At 59.0% G+C, this 22,817-nt stretch overlaps 2 protein-coding genes across 8 annotated transcripts; both read right to left on the minus strand.

The window, feature by feature from the left end:
- Positions 1-460: 460 nt before the first annotated feature.
- NPDC1 (neural proliferation, differentiation and control 1) lies at positions 461-6,218 on the minus strand. The gene is made up of 9 exons (XM_058524561.1): positions 5,946-6,218; positions 3,063-3,209; positions 1,813-1,947; positions 1,546-1,716; positions 1,407-1,473; positions 1,241-1,325; positions 1,071-1,150; positions 766-862; positions 461-643 (listed from the first exon to the last, which is right to left on the minus strand). Exons 1-9 carry the CDS (start codon positions 6,055-6,057, stop codon positions 554-556), a joined length of 984 nt encoding a protein of 327 aa, XP_058380544.1. The 5' UTR covers positions 6,058-6,218; the 3' UTR covers positions 461-553.
- A 1,620-nt stretch (positions 6,219-7,838) lies between these two features.
- ENTPD2 (ectonucleoside triphosphate diphosphohydrolase 2) lies at positions 7,839-13,793 on the minus strand. Of its 7 annotated transcripts, XM_058524568.1 has the most exons (9): positions 13,593-13,793; positions 12,000-12,117; positions 11,272-11,422; positions 10,919-11,078; positions 10,611-10,838; positions 9,899-10,153; positions 9,683-9,802; positions 8,555-8,689; positions 7,839-8,474 (listed from the first exon to the last, which is right to left on the minus strand). In XM_058524568.1, exons 1-9 carry the CDS (start codon positions 13,707-13,709, stop codon positions 8,271-8,273), a joined length of 1,488 nt encoding a protein of 495 aa, XP_058380551.1. In that variant the 5' UTR covers positions 13,710-13,793; the 3' UTR covers positions 7,839-8,270. The 7 variants fall into 7 exon arrangements, 6 of the variants coding, with proteins under 6 accessions (XP_058380551.1, XP_058380545.1, XP_058380550.1 ...); XM_058524567.1 differs by lacking the exon at positions 7,839-8,474 and having other exon boundaries at positions 8,555-9,015; XM_058524566.1 differs by lacking the exon at positions 7,839-8,474 and having other exon boundaries at positions 8,555-9,015; positions 9,683-10,153.
- Positions 13,794-22,817: the final 9,024 nt, after the last annotated feature.

The following is a 22,817-nucleotide window of genomic DNA, read 5'->3' on the forward strand; positions in this document are numbered from 1 at the left end:
GGCCTGGGCAGGCACTGCACCCCTCCCCTCCCCCACGGGGGACAGAAGTGTGTGGGGTGAGGTCTGGAGAGGGAGGTCCTCTGTGTCTGTGATAACTCAAGCCTCTCTTCCCCAGCGGCGGTAGGGGGAGGTCTCCCCAAGCAGGGGACAGAAATGCCACCTCTCTCGGGGGTGTTGGGAGGAAACCCCAGGCCCTCACTCAGGAATCTATTCATCATGGCTCCAAGTGGTACTGGTGGGGGGCAGCCTCCAGCACCACCGCGGGGGTTTGAAACACACTTGAATTGGCTTGTCTCCAGGCTTCACCATCCATGCCTGGTCTCTCAGGTTCCCCCACGCCCTCGCTTGGGGACCTGGACTCAAAGGACTGGTGCAAGGGAGACAGAAGGTCCCCGCACGGGAGAGGAAGGGGGAGGTCTCCCCAGCAAGGGCCCGGGGCCCAGCCACAAGCACGCGAGTGTCAGAACGCGCTCTCTTTAATGGTAAACGCCGGGCCCTGCCCCTCCCCACCGGTGGGCCCCGTGGTCCAAGAGGGTGGGTGCCAGCCTTCGGGTCACTGCGGCGGGGGCTCAGACAGCGAGGGCGGGGGCGCCGACAGGGAGGAGTGGTTGAACAGCGGGTTCCGCACCTCCATCTCTCCGGTCTGTGAAGGCGGGCGTTATGCGGGCCCGGGGGGAGGGAGGGGCGCGCGGCGCAGCGGCAAAGGGGCACCCTCCCGGGAGGGATCCCCAGGAGCTGGTAAGCCCCCTACCCCGGGGCACTCACCGGGGCCAGGCCCGGGCACTCGTACACCGTGAAGTCGCCATCTTCGTCCTCCTCGTCCGACGAGGCCGAGTCCACCTCCTTGGGCGGCTCTTTATGCCTGGGCGGGGGGCGGGATCGCTGCGTCCTCCCACACCCTCCAGGTGCCAGGGGCCCAGACTCCAAGTGGGCGCCCAGCGCACCTCGGCCCCAGCCCGGGGTTGGGGCGGTAAGCTCTGGGGTGGGGGTGGCGGGGGCCCGCGGTGGGTGGGCCGCCGGGGGGCGGGGGCTCTGGGGCAGGTGGGCCTGCCCGGGGCAGGGCCTCTCACCGCTCCAGGCACCGCATCTGCTGCCTCTGGTGCTGGTAGTGGTACATCTCGGCGCTGTGTGCCAGCCGCTGGTCCCCGGGCTGCGGGGGCAGTGGGGAGGGAGGGTCAGGCCGCGGTGGCGGGGGAGGGCGGTACGGTGCTGCGCGGCGGGGGCGGGGCGGGCCACGCACCGAGGTCCCTGGCGCTGACGGGGAGCTGGGCGCCGGCGGCGCCGCGTAGTCGGCCTTCTGGGTCAGGCGGGCGTCCCGCTGCAGCCTGCGGGAAGTGGAGCGTGAGACCCGCGGGGTCGCCGCTGCCCGCACGCACGCACGCACGCACGCCCAGCCCCGCGCTCACCTGCACCAGCAGAGAGCGGCCACGGCGAGGGCGGCCGCGCCGGCCACGGAGCACACCACGACCAGCACTGCGAGGAGGGGCGCGGTGAGGGCAGCCTTCCTTCGGGGCCCTGCCTCCCTGCCCACCCGCCGAAACCTACCGAGGGCGAGGCCGTCACCGCGCCCGCCCCGGGGCTCCAGGGGGGACATGTGCACTGGCCCAGACGACACGGGGGAGCCCAAAGAGGTGTGGGGCGTGGGCCCGGGGACTCCCCGAGTGGAAGGGAGGTCCAGGTCGGAGCCCTGGCCGCGCTCTGAGAGTCCCAAGGCGGCTGCAGCAGAGAGAAGGCAGGTTATCAGAGCAGCAGGACCAGGCTGGGGTCCAGGGCGGTGGGGAGGGGGCGGGGGAATGGGCCGGGGGATCTCACCAGGCTCCAGGAGCCGCTGTCGCGCCCCAGGCTGGGGCGGGGCCGTGAGCCTCGAGGGCCCCACCTCTTGCCGGGCTAGCTCCCGGGCCAGGAAGTCGATCTCATCTTCCAGTCTGGGCTGGGGTGGGCCCCCCGCTGAGAAGAGTGAGGGGCCCTCAGTTGGAGAGGCCACCAGCCCCTCCCTGGCAACACCAGCTGCAGGTGGCCTCCCGAGAGGGAGGGGCCCACCCTGGAGCCAGTCCCCAAGCCTCCTTCTCCCTCCAGGCTTCTCCCACACACTGGTGGCCTGAGGACCAGGTACCAGCCTGTGGCCCCTGGCCACCCCGGGGTTGCCATGGTGACAACTGAGGGAGCTCCGTGTGAACCCAGCCTTCCCAGGAAGAGTAGGGGTGGGGGCAAGGAGGCAGAGGTGCTAAGGGAATGTGCAGAGGCCAGGCAGGAGGGCAGCGGTGCCCCTTACCCCACCCATTACCCACAAAGGGGTGGGCAGAGCATCACCCTGCCCAGCACCTTCTCTGCTGTCCCCCCACCTCCCTCAGGCCATCAGGAGGAAGGAAGAGCAGCTGTCTGGGTGAGGGCTATGGGCTGGGCCCCCTTTGTCCCTGCCATGGGCTCCACAGGCCAGACAGGCTCCAAGTAGACACCCCCGCACAACATCAAAAGGGCAGAGCCCACTGCCCTCTACAGCAGGCCCACTCTTCAGTTCCCCCCCGTCACTCACTGCCAGGAACATGCTCCTCCAGGAAGCCTCTCCCGCCCCACCAGACTCTTCAGCACCCCTCTGTAATTCCCCATCACACCTGAAGTCACTCAGCATCTGGCTGGCTGTCCCCACAGACTCTGGGCCTAGGTCAGTGGGTGGGGCACCCCCAGTGCACATGGAGTGGACAGGATGAGGGAGCGATGGAGAGAGAGGGTGTGCTGGGCAAAGAGCAGGAGTGGCCCCAGGGGTGGGGAGGTGGGTGCCCGAGGGGTTTAAGGCAGACCCTGCGAGGACCCAGGACCCGCCTCTCCCAAGATCACCCCAGCATTCCACACTGGATACCCCTTGCCCTGGGAGGGGCTAAGTGCCCCAGGCCTCAGCCGCTGCCAGGCTCTGGGCCCGTGCCATCTGGAAAGGATCACCGGGCCACTCGGAGGGTGATATGAGAGTCCCTGGCACCCCACAAAGCTCAGGGGACCTGGGAGCTGAGGCTCTGGGATAAATTATCAGGCAGGGGATGGAGGAAGGACATCCTGCTCTCCCGTACCCGGAGGCTGGCGTATCCTGGGCACGCAGAGCCCTTGCTGGTCCTCCTGGAAAGGCTGAAGGCAGGGCCCACAGACATGTGCACCCGGGGGGCACCGTGCCCGCCTCTTCAGGGCGCAGTCCAGGCTCCCAGGACAGGCGGCCACATCTGGGAAGGAAGCAGAGGCAGAGCAGGGTCAGGTCCCTGCCTGACTCAGCCCCTGCACAGCGGCAGTACTGCCGGCCACCTCGATCCCTCCCCCACAGAGCTGGCTAGGCCTGGCTCAGGCCATTGTTCTGGGCAGGCCCTTCCTCCCTACTGCCAAGGGTCAAAACCAGGAAGACAAACAGTCCCAAGATTTATCGGAACTCCTCTGCCCCACCCACTCCCCAGAGTCTACTTTCCAGGCCTGAGCCAGCCCTCTGAGCTGAAACTATCCCTCACTGTCCAGATAGCACCAAGCTCTCCTGGGCAGAGCCTGCAGCCCTCCAAGTCTGCCCTCTGGTCTCAGCATGCCCCAGAGCAAGCCTCTGTCCACACTGGGAGCCCCAGAGGGTGGGGCCCAGGTCTTGCTCTCTGGCTCAGGGGCAGCAAAGGATGCTGGCCACCCACCCCTCCCACTACATCAGGGCTGTGCCCCCAACCCCATCATGCCATCCTACAGCCCTAGAGAGCTGAGCTGAAGATGACAGAACATGTGCCGGCCAGGAAGACAGCCACTCCCCGTGTCTGACTTCCACTTGTCCCCTGGGCACAGAGGTGCTGCTGAGCTTGGGGAGACCTGGGATGGAGTCCGCCGGTCTCATTTGCCTCAGATACAGAACGCAGGCCGGGGTCACTCCCACAGCCACAGTGCCAGGGACCAGGGAGTGCCAGGGTGGCCCGGTTCCTGATTTGGGGCCCAGAATGTGGTGTCCCATACACACGGCTGCTGGGTCCCATCCTGATGCTGGGGAATGGAGGACAGTGGCCCACTCTGCCTCAGTTTCCCCTCTGGGATGCAGAAGGTGAGTTGCTTCAAAGCTAGGGAATGTCCTGAGGCCTGGGATGCTGGCCCCAGTTACGGGGCAGCAGAGCCAGCGGAGCCAGGAGGATACCCAGCAGGACCATCCATACTGCTTAGGGAGGCTGGGAGGAGGGTGTCTCTGCAGAACTGGGACCCTTCCTCTCAGCCCAGCCCCCACCCAACACTGCAGGAGGGCCACTGGGGCCCAGGGTGACATGGGGGGTCAGGGAATGCATGGCTCTGTCCTTCTCTGGACCTTGGCTGGCCTGGCTTGGTTTCCTTGGTAACCTGACCTTCACAGTCTCCTGGCTGTAAGCACCCCTGTGAGCAAGCTCCAGTGGCCCCATCCCGGGGACACCCATCCTGCACAATCTGGGTCAGCAGACACTGGTATCAGTGAGCTGGGCCTGGGGCTGGGGCTAGTTAAACATTAAGCCTGTGCCAGCAGGTCAGTCTGGACAACACCCATCAGCTGGGCGCCTGGGGAGCCAGGCAGTCCCCACCCCTGGTGCTGAGAACCCAGAGTGCCCCAGGCCAAGGTGGGGGTCTGGGTTCCAGGGGCCTCTCTGCACCCCCAGCCCCCCTGCCCAGGGGGAAGTGCTGCTGCCTGTTTAGTTCGAGGAAAGCGCGCACTCCAGCCTCAGGGTGCAGGAAGAGGGCCCAGGAACAATGGCAGCTGGAGAGTGACTGGCACCCCACCCTGCATCTGGATGAGCATAAAGCCAATGAGCAGCTGGGATGGCACCTGCCCACGCCAGGGGCTCAGCACAGCCCTCCAGCCCATTTCGTCAGGAGGCCCCACCCTGCGTGCCCTGGAGCAAGGCTCTCAGTAGGCAGTCTCCACCATCCCTGACCAGCCATGCTTAGGCCCTCAGGCCTCTTCAGGAGACTCCCCTGGTCATGCCAGCCTCCTGCCCAGGGATGCTTGCCCAGGCGGAAGCCTGCCCTGCTCTGGCCTCTCGAGGCCACACACACGGAACCACATAGCCCAGGTTGGCATCCCAGCAGCACTACGTACCACTCACTTAACCTCTCTGTGCCTCAGTTTCCTCGTCTGTAAAATGGGCTAAGAATAGCACCTCTCCTATGGGGCTGCCAGGAGAAGTGAGTGAGGTATGGGCACCAAGTCTCCCCTGGGGGGGGGGTGCGTTTTGGATCGTGGGTTGCTGCAGACCTTCGCTGCCTGGAGCCTCAGTACCCAGGTAGGAGGCAGGAAGGGTCTCCCAGGACCCTGGGCTCATTGCACTCTGCCGGAGTCTACCCTGGGGATGCCCCTCGGCCCCTAGCACAAAAGACAGAATGGCAGCGTCCTCCAGGGCAGACGGTGAGGGAGGGAGCTCTGAGACTGGTCCTGCCCCCACTGAAGCCAGAACAAGCCCCTAAGACCGAGACAAGCCGTCAAATGCCCCAGGAACTTGCAGACCCCGCCATGGCAGCAAAGCGAGGCGCGTGCCCAACACCACCGGAGGCATGGGGACAGGCAGACCAGCACTGCGACTCCCACTCTGGGACAGAGGGACAGACACGGGCAGCAAGGCCGGCAGGCGCCTAGGGCCAGGCCCGCACCCGCAAGGCCGAGACGCGCGCACACAGGCGCACAGGACAGACTCCCGGCGGCGGGCCCACGCAGAGCGCTCCAGAGACACAGACACAGACAGGCTCACGGAGCCAGAGACAAAGGCAAGAAGCGCATGAACTTCAGGTTCGCCCCCAAGAACCTGGGAGAAGACCCTCCCAGCGGAGCCCTTCCCACGCCCTCCGGGCCGGGCCTGTTTATCCCATCCCCAGCGAGGCGGGGCCAGCGGGGAGGGTGACGGCGGCGCCGCGCACCCCGACCCCCGCCCGGCGATCCCCGGCCCCGGGGCGCCCCGCGGCCTGCGCCGAGCACCCTCGCTCACCCGGGCGGCCGGCGGCGGCACCGCGCAGGGCTGCGCCGAGGACGAGGCCGGAGAGCAGCAGCCGCAGCAGCCGCAGGTGCCGCGGGGAGGGCGGAGGGACGGGCGTCGCCATCCTTCAGCGCCGCCGCCGGGCCAGCATGGCACCGCGCGGCCCGGGGCTCGGCGCGGGCTGCGGGCGTAGTGTTAGGGAGGCGGAGGAGGAAGAGGAGGCGTAGGCCGAGGAGGAGGAGGAGGGAAACAGGCGGCGGGAGCGACGCTGACGCTGCGGCAAAGGATCCGGGATGGAAGCGCGGCGGCGAGAGGCGCGCACACGGGGAGTGCGCCTGCGCGCTCCTCCTGCGGGGGCGGGCCGGCGTCCCCAGGCTGCGCCCCCTCCCCCTCCCTCTAGTGCTGATCACCCCCTCTCCAGGCCTCAGGGTGCCTGAACCTCTGCGGCCTGTGCAGCTGGGGACTTTCTCTGTTTCCATAAATTTGGGTAAGGACTGGCCGGGGGTGGGCTTCCTCGGGATGCGCTTCCCCAGGGCCCGCTCCCCGTCGGGCTGCCAACTCCCACCCCACCCCCCACCGCGCTGGAGCAGGGGACCTGCCTGGGCCCCTCCGCGAGCACCCAGGAACACAGGGAGACCAGGCACACACAGATGGGCAGGTGCGCAGGGAGACACAGGTGTGCCCAAAGACGCACTGGGCACTCCGAGGCACTGGGATAAAAACACACGCACAGAACTCGGCCGGTGCTGGTGGCCTCTGTGGTTGGAATGGGGCGGCCGCTCTCAGGGAGGCCACCAGGGGGCAAGAGGGACCTGGAGCTGCTGAGGAGAGCCAGCTGGGAGCTGTCCACGGTTCCCAGGTGTCCCCCTTTTAGCTCCCTGGGGCCCCAAGACAACAAGCACCTACCATGCACCCCCTTACGCCCGACCTGTTGCCTCCTGAGAGCACACCAACCCCATCCCACCTGGAAACCTCCCTCTGGCTCACGTCACCGCGAGAACATGGATGAGGCTCCCAATCCGGTGCTTCCTCTCAGCTCTCTGTGTCTCAGAACTCGGCAGATAGGGCTGGTTGTCCTCAGGTTTGTGAAATGGCTCAGAAACCCGCAGAAGGGGTCAGGGGGTGAGGAGAACAAGGACTGCCATCCTCCCTCGTGGGGCACTGGACAGACAGAAATAGCGTCTGAGCTCACTTTCCAGAAAGGTGGGGGTGGGGAAGATGCAGCCAATACCACTCCTCACGCCCTGGAGGAAACAGTGCTTAGGGGAGGGGCTGCAGGAGCGGCAGGTGGTGGTGGGGGGAGACTGATGTCTCTTGGGGATGCAGAAAACAGCACCGAAGTAGGAGGGGAGTGGCATCCCCGCGCGATGGCATGGCTTGGCTCTAGAGCCAGGCTCTGCAAGGTTCATCTCTGAGCAATGGGCCTTGCTCCCTCCTGGCCCTGATCTTGGCATCCCCCCCACACCACCTCCTGTTGAGGGCTTGCCCCCTCCCCCAGTCTCTTTGAGCACAGACTGCACCCTAGGCAGCTGCCTTGCCCACTGCCTCCCCCCTCTGCCACCTCTGTGCCCCCATCCCCAGGCCAGCTCTAGGCCAGGGCCCAGCCTCCAGTCTGGCCTCGGTCACTGATGCAGATCTAGGGGTGCTGCCGGGGCTCTGCCAGCCAGAGAAGACTCCAGGGATTCAAGGACTCTTAGGTCAGGCATCTTGCAGTTCCAGGCCACCACGGCAGAGCAGGCGAGGGGGGCAGAATCACCCCAGGTCTGGGACCAGAGAGGAAGGAAATAGGAAGAGCCCGGGTCCACCCTCGGGACCTGGAGTGGGCCTGCGTGACCAGCACAGCTGTGGGGAGGGCAGGCAGGCAACAGCAAAGAGGCCCCATCCCGTGAACATTCTCTCCACTGCTGTAGGAAAAACTCTTTATTACAAATGTTTACAAGTAGGTGCTGGGCTGGCTCCCAGCCTGTCGGCTCTGACTCCCCGCCCCAATACAGACTGGGACTCCGGAGGGTGGGGGTAGGAGGGGACTCTGAGAGCCCTGATTATCAGAATAAAGGCTGCACTCCCTGGAGACCCAGCCCTGCAGTCCCAGGCCGAGGGCTGTGGGGTGTCTGAATCCCCCACCCCCAGTAAGAGGAGGAGGAGCACGAGGCCTTGAGGCGAAACCAAAGCTGGAGCGGGCAGGAGGGGCAGGATTCGGTTCCCTTCACCCATTCCGGCCCCGTGTGGCCGTGGGCGCCGGAGTCCCGGTCTCGGCCCGGGGCTGCATTAGGAGCGGAGAAGTCGAGGGTGGGGTGGGGCTGAAGGATGGGGGGATATGGGGCTCCCAGTCCGCCCCTAGATGGCGCTCGCCGACTTGGCGGAGCGCGCCTGGCGCAGCAGCAGGACGAGCGCGGCCACGAGCATGGCGGCGAAGAGCAGGAGGAGGACGACCCAGGAGCTGAAGTCCGTGCCCTTGCGCAACCCCGGCGGGTCGGCGGGGATCAGGTTGGTCAGGTTCAGCATGTAGCCGAGCGCCCAGCCGACCGCGGCGTCCCCGGCCTGCGGGCGAGGGGCACGGCCTCAGCCTCCGCTCGGCCCGGGAGGCCCCGCCCCCGGCGCCCCGGCCCGCCCTCTCCCACCTTCTTCTGGAAGGTCACTGAGCTGAAGCCGCGCTCGTCGAAGCCGTAGCCCCGGCTTAGCAGCTGCTGCACGAACGTGGCCGCGGCGCAGTAGTTGGGCAAGTGGGCCCCCTCCCCCGGCGCCCGAGCCTGCAGCTGGGACGCAGGTGGGAGACTGTCGGGCCGGGACCACTGGGAGGTCTCGGCCCCACGGGGAGGGGTGGCCGGCTGCATGCTGGACCTCTACACACACATACACATACACACACACACACGCGCGCGCGCGCAACGCGGGCCGCAGACCACGTCACTGGCCCCAGAAAGACCGAGGCCAGGCGAAGGATGAGGGCACCCTCAGGCAGGGCTTTTCCCTCCGGCAGGAGCGGTGTGAGTTCTGGATGGCAGCCAGCACCTGGGCCCGGATGGCTGGCCTCGAGGGGACAGCAGGGATGGCCACCCAGGGAGCAGAGGGCTGCAGCAACCTTGGCGTGTGAGCAGGGGAACAGGAGAAGCCCCAGGCTTCAGCCAGGGCCCCTGGGCTTGCCTCCTGCCCTCCACTCCCCCTGCCCCACCCCAGTCTGCCTGAGACTAGACACAGAGAGGACACGATGGGGCCTCTGCCACCACCTGAGCCTGGAGACACTGTTGCTCCTGGGGTCTCTGGTGGGCACCTCATGCTCCATGTGCCCCAATCCCCCCTCTTCATTTACCTGGCGCCAGCATCCAGCCAGTGGCAGAAGCCAGAAACCTGGAAGCTGTCTCCACTCCTCACTCCCTCACCCCAAGCCCTACCAAGTCCCTCCTGAGCCTTCCACTGGTGGGGCGTCCCTCCACGCTCCTCCCTGCCCCTGTCCCATCCGTCTCCCCGCTGCCTTAGGGCCTTTGCACTGGCTGTTTCCTCTGCCCTCCAGAGCTTGGTTCTAGGGTCAGGCCTCAGGGAGTCTTCCGGAACCCCGTCTCGTCTGGCTCCTGGGCTCCCTGCCGTAGTCCGGCCACTTTTCGAGTCTGATTAGCGGCGTGTCCCCCACTGCAGTGGGTGCTCTGAAAGGCCTGGGTTCCCCTCTACTTGTAGAGCAGATGAGTGACAGGAGGCATGATGAGGGCTGGCCGAGCCCCCTGCCTGGCCCAGAGGGAGGGAGCAGGCCTCACCTCACTCCACGTCTGGTTGCAGATGGTGACCACGGCTGCTTCCAGCTGCCGCAGGGTTGCCACAGGCAGCCCCATCACAGTCGTCAGGAAGTCCATGGTGTAGAAGAAAGCAGAGAAGGCCTGCGAGGGGGTACAGTCACACCGCGACCAGACCCTGTGTGCTTCAGGGCACCGGTCCCCAGGCACCAGCCCCCAACCCCTGGCCCTTGGACTCACGATAAAGTTCCCAGCCACAGGGGGCTGGAAGATGCCATTGAAGGAGCACCGGGAGAAGCCGCAGGAGGAGAAGTTGAAGAGCCGCAAGACGAGGCTGCGGCAGAGGGCCGGGTCACTGCTCCCTGACACGCTGACCTTGGCGCTGCTGTTGAAGGTCGGGGGCCGCTGGGCAGCCGTGCACGGCGACCCATACACATCCTGGAGCTGCACTTGGGTGAAGTAGCCCCTCGGCCAGCAGGGGTGGGAGCTGTGGGTCTGGGGGATGACGAGGGTGCAGGTGACACCACTCCCACTCCAAGCACTGCCCACCACCCTCACCCCGGACCCTTGCAGGGCCTCCCCCTGGGACCAGCCTGCTGAGTCTCCCACAACTCCCGCACTCTGGCAACATCACTTCTGTTCCCAGGAGCAATCAATGGCTCCCCATTGCCTGCTGGATAAAACCCAAACCCCTGAGATCTGGCCCTGGCCCTCTTTTCTCCCCAGCCAGGCACTCACCAGGCCCGCCCCAGCCACTGGGCCTTTGCCCATGCTGGATCCCGCCCCACCTGTCCTTCCAGCCGATTCAAGCCCAACTTCGGTTCCTGCTGCCTGGAGAAGCCCTCACTGTGGCTGCTGCCCAGCTCTGCTCTGGGCCCTTGGCCCCATCCCTTCCTGCCCCCTCCCTCCAGGAGGGCACAGTGGTGTGGGTGGGCTGGGGGTGGTGGGGCACCTGGAGGGCTCCAGCCAGCAGCCTCTTGAGGACCTGGTCAGTGCCATAGCAGAGGAAGCTGTGGGTGTAGACGCGGTAATGCTGGCCATAGAGCCGCAGCTGGACCTCGTTGGCTGGATCCTCAGCTGGGCTGGCTGTCTCGAAGGTGATCTGTGTGGAGGCGCCCCCCAGGTCCATGGCCCCCAGCATCCCCTTCCTTGGCCGGAACCACCGGCCCACCCAGCCATACTGTGGGGAGTGGAGATCGGGGTCAGCCAGTGGGTGGGCATTCACACCCCCTGGCTCATCGGGCAGGCCAGCAGGCCCACCTTGATGAAGTTCTCCAGCAGGTAGTTGGCGGTCACCCAGCCAAACACCCCCTCTTCCTGGCCTGAGAGGATGCGGGCACCGCGGAAGTCAAAGGGGTACTGGGTCAGCGTCTGAGTCACAGCCGCGAGCACATTGGCCGAGGCCTCTGGGCTGGTCAGGCTGTGACACAAGGAGGACTCTGAGGTGCATCTTCCCAGGCGGCTGTGATCTTGCTGCTGGGGAGCACGGTGTCTGCCTGACCGGCCAAGGGGGCCCAGCCCAGGGCTTCTGCTGAGGGCGTGCAGGGCCCACCCTGTGCCGGGGCTGTTGTGGGGACCCGGGACCAGGAAGGTCAGGGGGTGGGCACACTCACTTGAGCAGGCGCATGCCTGCCGTGGCTCCCAGGTAGAGGGGCGTGCCCACGTGTCTCTCCTTGGGCACGTCCCGAAGCGCCTGGTCCAGACATTTGACAAGACTCTGCCCGGCCCCGGAAGGGTTGTCTGCATAGCTGGAGATGCCCCCACCTAGAGACTGCCAGGTGGTCAGCCCCTGGATGGGCCATAGGCCAGCAGGGTTCGGGGGCCTGGGCTCCCGAACCAGGTGGCAGCTTAGACACACCTTCCCAGCCTAAGCTTCAGAGACACCCAGTTCAGAGACAGAGGGACCTGCAGGCCACCCAGAGTCTCTGAGGCTGCCACCTGCCCCGTGGGTGTTCGCACAGGTGCCACAACAAAGCACTAGGTATTGTCAACCCAGCCCATCCTCCCAGGGGGCCTGCCTGGGTGTGCCCACCAGCTCCTCGGAGCCCCTCCTGCTCCATCTAGGATGTAGAAGCCAATCTTGGGTCAGGCAAGGCCCAGCCAGTACCTGGGGCTTCCTTTCTAGAATGGAACTGCCCACAGCCCCTTCCAGGCCCAGGGGCCCAGCCTCTCTTTTGGGGGCTCCTGTAGCTTCTGCCTGGAGTGTGCCCCCACCTAGCGTTAAGCAAAGGGGCCTGACTGCTTGGCCTACAGAGGCTATGTCTGGAGAGGGCCCCTGAGGCCCTATGGAGAGTGAGTGTCCAGGCCAGAGGGTGCGTGCCTAGTGCTTGGGGACCCTCACCGTGCACATTACAGGAGCTGTGCTGGCCCACGATGCCTGTGTCATTCTCCTTGTCTGCCGGCCACTTGTAGATGAACATGGATGTGTGGGAAGAGCCAGCATCCAGGACAATGCCATACTGGGGGTGGGAGTGGAGGTCAGCCTCAGGGATGTGGGCAGAGGCCTGATGGCCATGCCCTGTGGCTCCCTCAGCTCTCCACCCCACCCCACCCTGTGTCAAGGTTGGAAGCTTCAGCATGAAGTTCTGAGGCTCAGAGAAGGCCAGGGATGGCCAGTGACACAGCTTAGTTGAGGGGAGAAGGGGAGAAGGAGCCTCTTCTAACTGCAGGACCCCTCCTGGCAAGGGCAAGCTGAGGGGCTGTGTCAGGGTCAGAGGGTCCCAGGACCACCCTTGGAACCTTGCCCTGGGAACATGAGGTCCACAGGCTCAGGGAGAGAAGCCCAGCTGCAGGAGGAACCCCTCCAGCCACTCTTCCTTTCTCCTGTGTCCCGGTCTGACCTCAGCCCAACCTGAGGATACGGAAGCAAGGGCACCAGGAGGGGAGGCAGGGCTGGGGCTGCCTGAAGACGCCCCCTTCCTGGGCCTCAAAGCCAGGGCTGGAGAGAGCTGGGTCCTGCAGAGCTGAGGGGCACTGGCCGGACTTTCCTTGCAAGTGGGGCGAGGTCAGCCCCCAGCTTGCAAATTCTTTCCAGCAGCTGCCCCCAAGGGCGTGGATTCCAACAGGGGGAGGGCCTCTGGAGAACACGCCCTCCTGAGGGTGGGAGCGGCCACTCCAGTGCTCCCACCCACCATGTAACTCCGCATCAGCACAACCCATCCACACCACCCTACCCCACCCGGTGGTGGCCCTTGGTTACAGAGCACCCACCTCTGCGCCCATCCTGGGGTCCTGGGGCTTGGAGCACCCACCCACACACCACGCCCCGCCCCCACCCCCACCTCAGACCAATAAAGGGTTAAGGGAGCCGGCCCGACTCCTGGAGGCCAGGTCTGGTGGGAGATCTGGCCTAGCCCACCACCTCAACCTCCTTAGGACTAGCCCCGGCTCTCCACGCCGGGCCCCCCTCAAGGGCAGGGCGCGCACTGTCTGGTCCACGGAGGTGGTGAGGAGGGTTCCCTGGGCCCCGGCGCCTGTTGAACTCCATCTGGGCCGAACCCCGAGCTGATGCGCCCCTGCGGGCCCCACTGGGTTGGAGGGTGCTGGTCCCGCCGCGGCCTAGGACGCCCAGGAGCTGCGTCCGGGGAGCGGAGAGACAGCCCCTCGGCCGCGCCCGTGACAGGCTCCGCGACCAGGGTGTTCTCGGTACTTCGGTCTCCAGCACCGTGTCGCCCCGGAAGCGCCGCTGCCGCCCGGTGGACCCGGGCGGGGAGCCGGGCGCGCAGGGTCCGGAACTCCTCCCCGCAGGGCCGGGAGCGGAGAACGCGGGGCCCGGGGCTCCTCCCCCCAGGGCCGGGAGAGGGGCGCGCGGGGCCCGGGGCTCCTCCCCGCAGGGCCGGGAGCGGGGCGCGGTTGGGTCCGGGGCTGCCACGCGGGCGCAGCCTGGGCCGGCTGCTGCGCGGACGGCACCGGGTGCCGGGTGCCGAGCGTGCACCTTGAGGGCGGGCGGCTCCCGGACGTCGCGGGTGGGGATGCACAGCAGCAGGAGGCCTGCGAGGCCCACGGCGGCCAGCAGCAAGGGCAGCAGCAGCGAGAGCACCTTCCTGGCCATGGGTGGGCGCGCGGGCGGACGAGGCGTTGACGGAAGGGCGGCGGGGAGCCGGAGGCCGAGGTCCCGGGGCAGCGGGGTACGCGCCCGGGGCGGGGCGCTGCCCTGCACCATCCACGGCTGGCCACGCCTACCGATGGGCCGCACCGCCCACCGCCCGCCCGGGCCCGCGCCCCGAGGGCAGGTGAAGACGCGGCGGCTGAGTCACCGCGCCGCCCCTCCCAGTGCCCCGGTCGTAGCCCCCACGCCCTGAAGCTGTTGCCCACCCTTCTCCTTCCTGTCTGCTCAGCCCCAAAGACTCATCACCTCTGACCTGTCCGCCTGACCCCTAGTGCTTGCCGACTAGGGTCTTCCAGTGGGCTCTCAGGGGTTCCACTCCAGCAGGACCTAGAGAACCCCCAGCCCTCTCCAGGGGAGTCGTGGTGTGTTTTGGGCGTGGAGGCAGGAGGACAGACCTGGGCGAGGCTGGCTCCGAGGCAGGCTTGTCCCGAGGGTCACGCCGCTGGAGACCCCAGCTTTCCCCTGGCCTGGTCCTGAGAGAAGGTCCCTGCCGTGCCCTCCCTGCAAGAAAGGGCCAGCCAGCCTGTGGTGCTGACCCAGCCCTGAGCTGCATGGCAGGGCACTACACTGGTTAGGCCCCAGGAACACTGGGATGACCCAGGCTGGGCCTGCCCTTGAGGTGCTGGGAGCTCCAAGCTGAGCAACCAAGCAGCTTGAAGCCAGGCCTACATCACACAGCCCCAGTACCAAGGTGACAGGTGAGGATGCAGGCAGAGAGGGGCAGGACGGCCGTGGCCACACCAAGCCCAGAAACAAGAGAACTTGAGCTCACATGGGTCCAGGCCCTGCCTTCTGGCTCAAGGAGGGGACAGGAGGGGGTCCTCTGCACACAGGCGTCATCCTGGAGATAAAGGAGAGGGTCTCCCAGGCCAGGCTTGGGTGCCAGTCATCATACAGGCCCCTGGACCCTGGCTGAGGTAGGCCAGTGCTCAGTCAGCCCCAGACCCCAGCTCGTCTCCTCGAAATGTCTGGCCTCTATCGTTTCGCCCCCATGCACCCTGCCTACCAGCCTGGCCGCATCACCCCTTTCCCTGGCCAGTGGCCACCCCCACTTCGTGTCCTCTGCGAAATTGGAATCCCAGCCATACAGCAGCAGGGAGCCATGTGGCAAGACGACCAAGGGAGTGCCAACGACTGGGGGTGGGCAGGTGGAGGGCCAAAAGGGCCGCCTTTGATGGGGGCAGAGTCTGGGCAACACCCTGGCTGGCTGGAACCAGCAGGGACAATTGGGCTGGGACGGCTGCCCAGGCTGAGGGTCTGGTGTCACAGGCCCAGCAAAGGAGCCTTTCTTCCAGCTCAGGACCCCGACGGGAAGGGTGGGAGCCCCAGGAGGTTGCTCGGCTGTCTCAAAGCCCCATCTGGCTGGGCCCAGCAGAGAGTCTCTGGGTGTGGCCAGCACAGGGCCCCAGGCCCCCGCTTCCCGCCAGCCCCACTCCGCCCTCCCCCAGGCCGTTTTTTCCACCCCGGAATGCCCAGGGGAGGGAGAGGCATGCACAGAAGGCTGAAAAGGAAGGGACAGAGGCGTCCCAGAGGGAGCCCAGCGCATGAAAGGGTGGCAGACGCAGCACTGCAGGCCTGCTCCCATGCACTGGCCCGCAGCCCCCCTCCTCGCCCACTAGGCCCAAGTTGGGCTCCCTGGTGTCCTGGAGTGTCCTTGGACAGAGCCCCCCCAGGCCTGAGAGGATGGGGTAGGGAGTGGAGGCCTGGACGCTGTCTTGGGGGAGATGGGCTCGTGGCCGAGGGCCCAGATTAGCCCAAGAGGAGAGAAGAGGAGGTGGGCAGGGAGCAGGGAGCAGCCGGGAGGAGGCTGGGAGGGAGTTCTCTCCAAGACAACCAGAGCCAGCGGAAAGGCCCCTTCTTGGCGAAGGCCCTGGAAGGCGGGCTGGGGGTGTGGAGTGAGGCTGGCCCTGGCAGGAGCCCACCAGGCGGGCGGGAGGGGGCTTTGGGTGGGGCAGCCTGGGCTTCTGGGAAACTGGTGGAGTGGGGCGGGCCGGGGTTCCAGATGTGCAGCACAAGGCCTGGCCAGGGCCCCGGGGGAGGAATACCTCTGCCTGGGAAAGAGGTGGTGTGGGGAAATGCCCTCCGGAGAGGGGTCCTCAGAGCCCCCCTTCCCCTATAAGGTCCAGACCTCCCTATGAGGAGAGAGGGGCATTTGCTGAGGCCTGCTGAGGTCTTGGCCGCCCCTGCCTCAGTCTCCCCGTGGGAAACCAGTGTCTTGTGGCTGAAACACCTTAATGGGTGAAGGCTCTTCACTCACTTTTCTTCATGTGCTCACTCAGTCATTCAACCAGTGCTTGCTGAGCACCTCCCATGGGCCAGAGGCACACCAGGCTTCGTGCATGCACAGTGAACAAGGGGTGCTGGTGAACTCCATGTGGAGGGCACGGGGGAGGCCCACCCACCACCTGTCTGGGGAGAACAGACTCGTCAAAGGCTCCCTGGGGGGGAGCAGGGGGGAGCCTATGCTGCCTGGCGAGATGCAGCAGACACACGGAAGTGGTGGGGCTGTGTACTCACAATCAGGCGTGCACTCAGACACCCCTTGGAGGTCCTGACCAAGGTGTCCATTCTCTTGGGTTTTGTCTTTCTCTCTTGCTTTTCTTTGTAGTTTTCCACCTGTCAATGCATCTCTACAATCATATATTGTGTTGTTTTTCCTGGTTTCAAATCATATTTTATTTACTGGACATACTGTTCTGTAACCTGCTTCTTTCATTCACATTATTTTTTTGCGATTCATCCATGTTGACATTGGAAGTTGTGGTCCATTCGGTCTGGTTGCTGTATTGCTTTCTGGTGTGAGTGTGCAAACTTACCTACCACCCATGAGCGTGTGGGGCTCTCCAGCTCCGGGCTGTCTGGAGTAAGATTGCTGCTGCTCTCGTTTGCACACTCACAGCGTTTCCCTGGGGACCATCCTAGGAGCCAATTGTGGTTGCAGCGTATGTGGGTTCAGCCTCACTAGCAAACGCCGAATTGTTTTCAAAATGATGGTGCTGTCTGGAGCTCTCGAGAGCGTGCGTGACAGTTCTAGTTGCTCCACATCCTCACCAACATTTGGTGTTGTGCAATTTTTAGATTTTTGAGAAGCTGGGGCGGGTGAAATCTCTTGAGATTCTCATGGTGGTTCTTCATTACTTATGGGATGGATCACCTTTCCTACGTTCTGGGAAGCATCTGTTCAAATCTTCAGTCCATTTTCTAGGGGTTGTTCATCTTTTTCTTACTGGCATGCAGGCGTTCTTTTCGTGCTCTCTGCACATTAATCCTCTGCCCGTGAAATTACGGAAGCTCTCGATGAGTCTGAATGTAGCAGGCTTTCTGCTCTATCCTTTGTTCTTTGGGGTCTTGTGTGAGTGATCTACCTTGAGGTCCTAAGATGTTCTCCTTGTCGTTCACTAAAGGTTTTATTGTTTTGCTGATTGCAAGCCTTTGATCCCCCTGGAAGTGGGTTTTGTGTAGGTCGGGAGGAGGGGATTCCCGTCCTGTTTTCCCCCGTGGAGAACTGGTTGGTCCCAGTGTTGTGGATCACGTGGGCCAGCCTTCTGCCCTGCCGTGTAGGGAGTGCCCGGCCCTCTCATGTCGCCGGACCGGGCTCTCCATCCACCCACCACAACCTCCGTCCCGGGAGAGCTGCGTGAGTCTTCACCTCTGGGAAGATGGTCCCCACTCCCAACTTCTCTTCCTGGAGCCCTCACCTCCTCCACAGACCCAGCTTACCAAATCCTTGAAAACCCGTCAGGATTTTAATTGAATCTAGACATCAATTGGGGAAAATGAACATTTAAAAAATATTGAGTATTTTATCCAAAACCATGGTTTATTTTTCTATTTACTTAGGCTTTCGTAGGTCTTTCAAAAAATTTTTAAAATAATTTTCTCCTTAAAGGTCTTTTACATTTTTTCTTAGATTTAGTATACTTGGTACATAATATTTTACTGTTTTAAATTACATTTCTAAGGATTTTTTGATGGTTTATAGAAATTCAATGGACTTTTTTGTATTCGTTTTGTAATTACAACCTTGTTAAACTCTTAATAATTCTAATACTGTCAGTAAAATTTTGAATAGAATGGACCGTAACAGGAGTTATTATTTTATTCCTGATCATAAAAGAGAATGCTTTCAACATTTCACCATTAGGCATGATGTTTGCTGAAGGCTTTTTTGTAGATTCTGAGTTTCCAAAAATTCCTTAAAAACCAACAAACATGAATGAACACTGAGTATTATTGAATGCTTTTTCTGCATCTCTTGGCAGTTGTGATTTTTCTCTTTTAATCTGTTAATGTCATGAGTTACAACAAATTTTAAAATATTAAACGAATCTTTCATTCCTTGGGGTTAACCCAAGTTGGACACAGTGTGTTATTTCACTTTCTATGTTGCTTGAATGGGATTAGAGGGTATTTTTCCTTTCTTGTAAAGTCCTTCTTTGGTTTTGAATTCAAGGTTATGCTAGCCTCGTAAAATCTTCCTCTGGTAGAACTTGCATGGTATTTGGATTATCTGTTCCTTGAATCACAGAGAGAACTTGCCTGTGAAAGCGCTGGGCCTGGCATCCTTCTTGCTGGGATGTTTTGACCACTCTAGGCACGTGTTGCTCAACCACGAGACACATTCCGAGAAATGGGACGTTAGGGGATTTCGTTATTGTGGGAACATCACAGAGTGTACTTACACAACCTAGATGATACAGCCTACTGCACACCTAGGCTCTGTGGGACTAACCTTATGGGACCACCATCCTATATGTGGCCCATTGTTGACCCAAACGTCGTTATGTGGCCCATGACTGTATTTCCATTTCTTTGGTAGTGGTACGGTTAGGTAGGTTTTCTGTTTCTTCTTGAGTCAGTTTTGTATTTTTCTAGGAATTTATCCCTTTCGTATGGACTGGCATGATCTTGTTTAAAATATCCTGTTAGGGGCCAGCCCAGTGGCATAGTGTTTAAGTGCGTGCTCCGCTTTTGCAGCCCAGGGTTTGTAGTTTCGGATCCCAGGTGCGGACCTGCGTGCCACTCATCAAGCCATGCTGTGGCGGCATCCCATATACAAAATAGAGGAAGATGGGCACAGATGTTAGCTCAGGACCAATCTTCCTCAGCAAAAAGAGGAAGATAGGCAACGGATGTTAGCTCAGGGCTAATCTTACACACACACACACACACACACACACACACACAATCCTGTTAGTATCTGCATCACTTGTGAAGCATATGTCATTATCTCCCTCTTTTTCATTCCTGACATCATTTATTTCTGCGTTATCTCTTTCGTTCTTCTCTAATCTAGCTACTTGTGTACTTCTTTAGTTTTCTCAACCAAGTTTTTGCTTTTATTGATGTTTTATGTAACATATGTTGTCTATTTCACTAATTTCTGCTCTAATCTTTCTTATTCTTTCTCAAACATAACTGTATGTGGGCAGGAATTCTTGTGTCTCTCGTTTGGCTGTTCCTCAGCGTCAAGGAAAGTGGCAGGAACGTAGTATGCTCCATGAATATGTTTTAATGTAATTTATTATAACTCCTTCTGCACTCTTTGTATTCATTCTGCTCTTTCTTTCTCCCACTTCTGGAGTTCATTCCTTTCTTCTTTCCTGACGTGAGTGGGTAAGTGTCTGCATGAATTTCCCTCTGCTCTCGGCTTTCGATGCATGCTCTGCTTGTTTTCTTTTAGGTAATTTGTTTTTCATCTTCATTGTGATTTCTCATTTGACCCATGAGTTGTTTAGATGTGTGTGTTTTAATATCCAAAGTCTGGGCTTTTTCTATTTCTCTTTTGGATGTTGGTTTTCTAACCCACCTGCATGTGATTAGATCGTGTGGTCTGTGTGAGAGCAGTCTCTGCAATACTGTGACCTTTGCTAGATTGGCTTTTTGGCCTAGCATGTCGTCAAAAATCATTATAAATGTTCCTTGTGCTTGAGAAGAATGTGTATCCTCCAATTAGTGAGTGATTGGTCTATATCTGTCTATTAGATCAACATTATTAACAATGCCCAGATCTACTATAGTCTATCAATTATTAAGAGATATATGTTAACATTTACCACTGTGATGGTGAGTTTGTCAATTTTTCTTTACAGTTCTTACAAGTCTTGATATACATATATATAATTTGTTTTAAAAAATATTTGTGGGGCCGGCCCCGTGGCTTAGCAGTTGAGTGTGCGCACTCCGCTGCTGGAGGCCCGGGTTTGGATCCCGGGCGCGCACTGACGCACCGCGGTGCGCGCCCCACTTCTCCAGCCATGCTGGGGCCGCGTCCCACATGCAGCAAATAGAAGGATGTGCAGCTATGACATACAACTATCTACTGGGGCTTTGGGGGGAAAAATAAATAAATAAAATCTTTAAAAAAAATTTGTGTTTTATCTCACCTTGGTACAATCTAAAGACGTTGGTACAATCTAAAGATCTTATTCATATTCATATTTTTACCTGCACTTGCTTGTGTGTGTGTGTATAGCCTCTGCAAGTTTACCACATGTGTAGCCTTGCATAACCACCACCACAACCAAGAAACTCAACTGAATTGGCACCACGAGACTCCGTCGCACTACCCCTTTCCAGCCACGTGCACGTCAGCTCTGTTGCACTACCCCTTTCCAGCCACATGCACATCCGCTCTATAGTTATGTTATTTCACAATTGTTGCATAAATGGATAGTGCATAATGTATCCTTTTGAGATGGGCTTTCACCACTCAGCATAATATCCTTGAGGCCCATCCATGTTGTTACATGTATCTACAGTTCCTTCCTCATTGATGAATTGCATTCCATGGTGTGGATGCACCACAGTTTGTTCAACCAATCACCCAGGGAAGGACATTTGGGTAGTCTCTAGTTTGAGGCTATTGCCTCACAGCTGCTATGAACGTTCGTGTACATGTTCCTGCATGAAAGTGTCTGCATTTCTCTGGGATAAATGCCCAAGAATGCAATTGCTGAGTTGTATAATGTATTTAGTCAGGGTGCTCCAGAGAAAGAGAACCAACAGGAATATATGTATATATAGAGAGAGAGGGAGAGAGAGACATTTATTGTAAGGAATTGCCTCTTGCAATTGTGGGGGCGGGCAAGTCTGAAGTTTACAGAGCAGGTCAGCAGGTTGGAGACCCAGGGAAGAGTCAATGTTGCAGTCTTGAGTCCAAAGGCAGTGTGGAAGCAGAATTCCTTCTTCTTTGGGGGAACCTTAGATCTTTTCTCTTGAGGCCTTCAACTGATTGGATGAGGCCCACCCACATTATGGAGGTTAATCTAATTTACTCAAAGTCTACTTATGTAAATGTTAGTCACATCCACAAAATACCTTCACAGCAACAACTAGAATGTTATTTAACCAAACGACTGGGCACCACACCTTAGTCAAGTTGACATATAAAACTAACCATCATATATGGTAAGTCGATTTTAGTTTTAAAAGGAATTACCAAACTCTTTTCCAGAGTGGCTGTATCATTTGACATTCCCATCAATAACGAATGAGTGATCCAGTTTCTCCACATCCTCTCCAGCATATGGTGTTATCGCTATTTTTCCTTTCAGCCATTCTGATTGGGGTGTAGTGATATCTCATTGTGGTTTTAACTTGCATCTCTAATGGCTAATGATATTGAACATCTTTTTATGTGCTTATATGTCATCTGTATATCCTCTCGGTGAAATGTCTGCATATCTTCTGTGATCTATATATTTTGAGGCTATGTTATTGGGTGATTACAAGTTTAGGGTTGTTGTATCTTCTTGGTAAATTAAGCTTTTTATTCTCAGGTAGTTATTCTTTTTATCACTAGTAGTGTCTCTTGCCTTAAAATCTATTTTGCTTTATATTAGTATAACTACTCGAGCTTTTCTTTTTTGGCGTCATTATATTTTTGATTTGTCTCTTAAAACAGCTTATATCTGAATTTCTAAAAGTCCAATCTGACAACTTTGTCTTTAACTAGAGAATTTAATCCATTTACATATATTGTGATTAGTAATGTATTTCTACCACCTTATTATGTGTTTTCTGAGTTTTTTTCTCTTTTCTTCTTAAGGTCAAACTTCTTTTTCCTTTTCTTATCCCATCCCTCTCTGCCCCTTTTCTTTGGAAGGTATACACTGGATAGCTTTATTTTACGTGGTTCTCCTAGTTATTTTAACATACATACTTAATAAAATCTAAAGTTAATATCTTTTCCCTCCTTATGAACAATTAAAGTACTTTAAAATGCCTGTCTCCAATAACCCTCCCTACTTATATGCGATTATTGATGTTATTTCAGTTCTATCCTGTGCCCCACACACAAATTAACATTATTATTATCATGTACAGTCATTGTTTGCTTGGATTTCCCTACATATTTAATGATATATTTTGGTTGGTTTTAAAATATGTCCCCAGATTATTTGATTCTCCTTCCTTGAAAAGGTGGAGCCTAATTCCCCTCCACACCCCTTGAGAAAGGAGTGGACTTGGGACTGGCTTCTAATGAATGGAACAAGACAGAAGGGATGGCGTGACTCTTTCAGTGACTGCTGAGACTAGGTCCTAAAAGGCACGTGCTTCCTCATGGCTGTCCTCCTGGATCATTTACTCTAGGGAACCAGCTGCCATGCGTGAGGACACTCAAGCAGCCCTGTGGAGACAAGAAGCCAGATGCTCTTGGAAGTGGGTCCGCCAGCCCCAGTCAGCCTTCAGAGGAGACTGCCACCCCAGCAGATATGAGATTCCAAGCCAGAACCACATGGCGCATCTGCTCCTGAATTCCTAACCCATAGAAATGGCAAGAAAATAATTGTTGCTTTAAGCCACTAAGTTTTAAGCCAATTTGTTCTGCAGCAATAGATAACTAATTCATCCTTGTTTAGGATTCCTTCTTGAATTTTACCTTCTTTCTGAAGTCCTTCCTCTGGAATTTCTTTTAGTGAAGTCCTGTTGGTGGTAAACTCTCAATTTTTGTTTGTTTGAAAATGTTTTTTTTTTTTTTTTTTTTTTTGCCCTCATTCTTACAAGATAGTTTCTCTGGGTGTGAACCTCTAGGTTAATAATTACGTT

Source organism: Diceros bicornis, chromosome 28 (genome assembly GCF_020826845.1).
Source record: "Diceros bicornis minor isolate mBicDic1 chromosome 28, mDicBic1.mat.cur, whole genome shotgun sequence".
Lineage (NCBI taxonomy): Eukaryota > Metazoa > Chordata > Mammalia > Perissodactyla > Rhinocerotidae > Diceros > Diceros bicornis.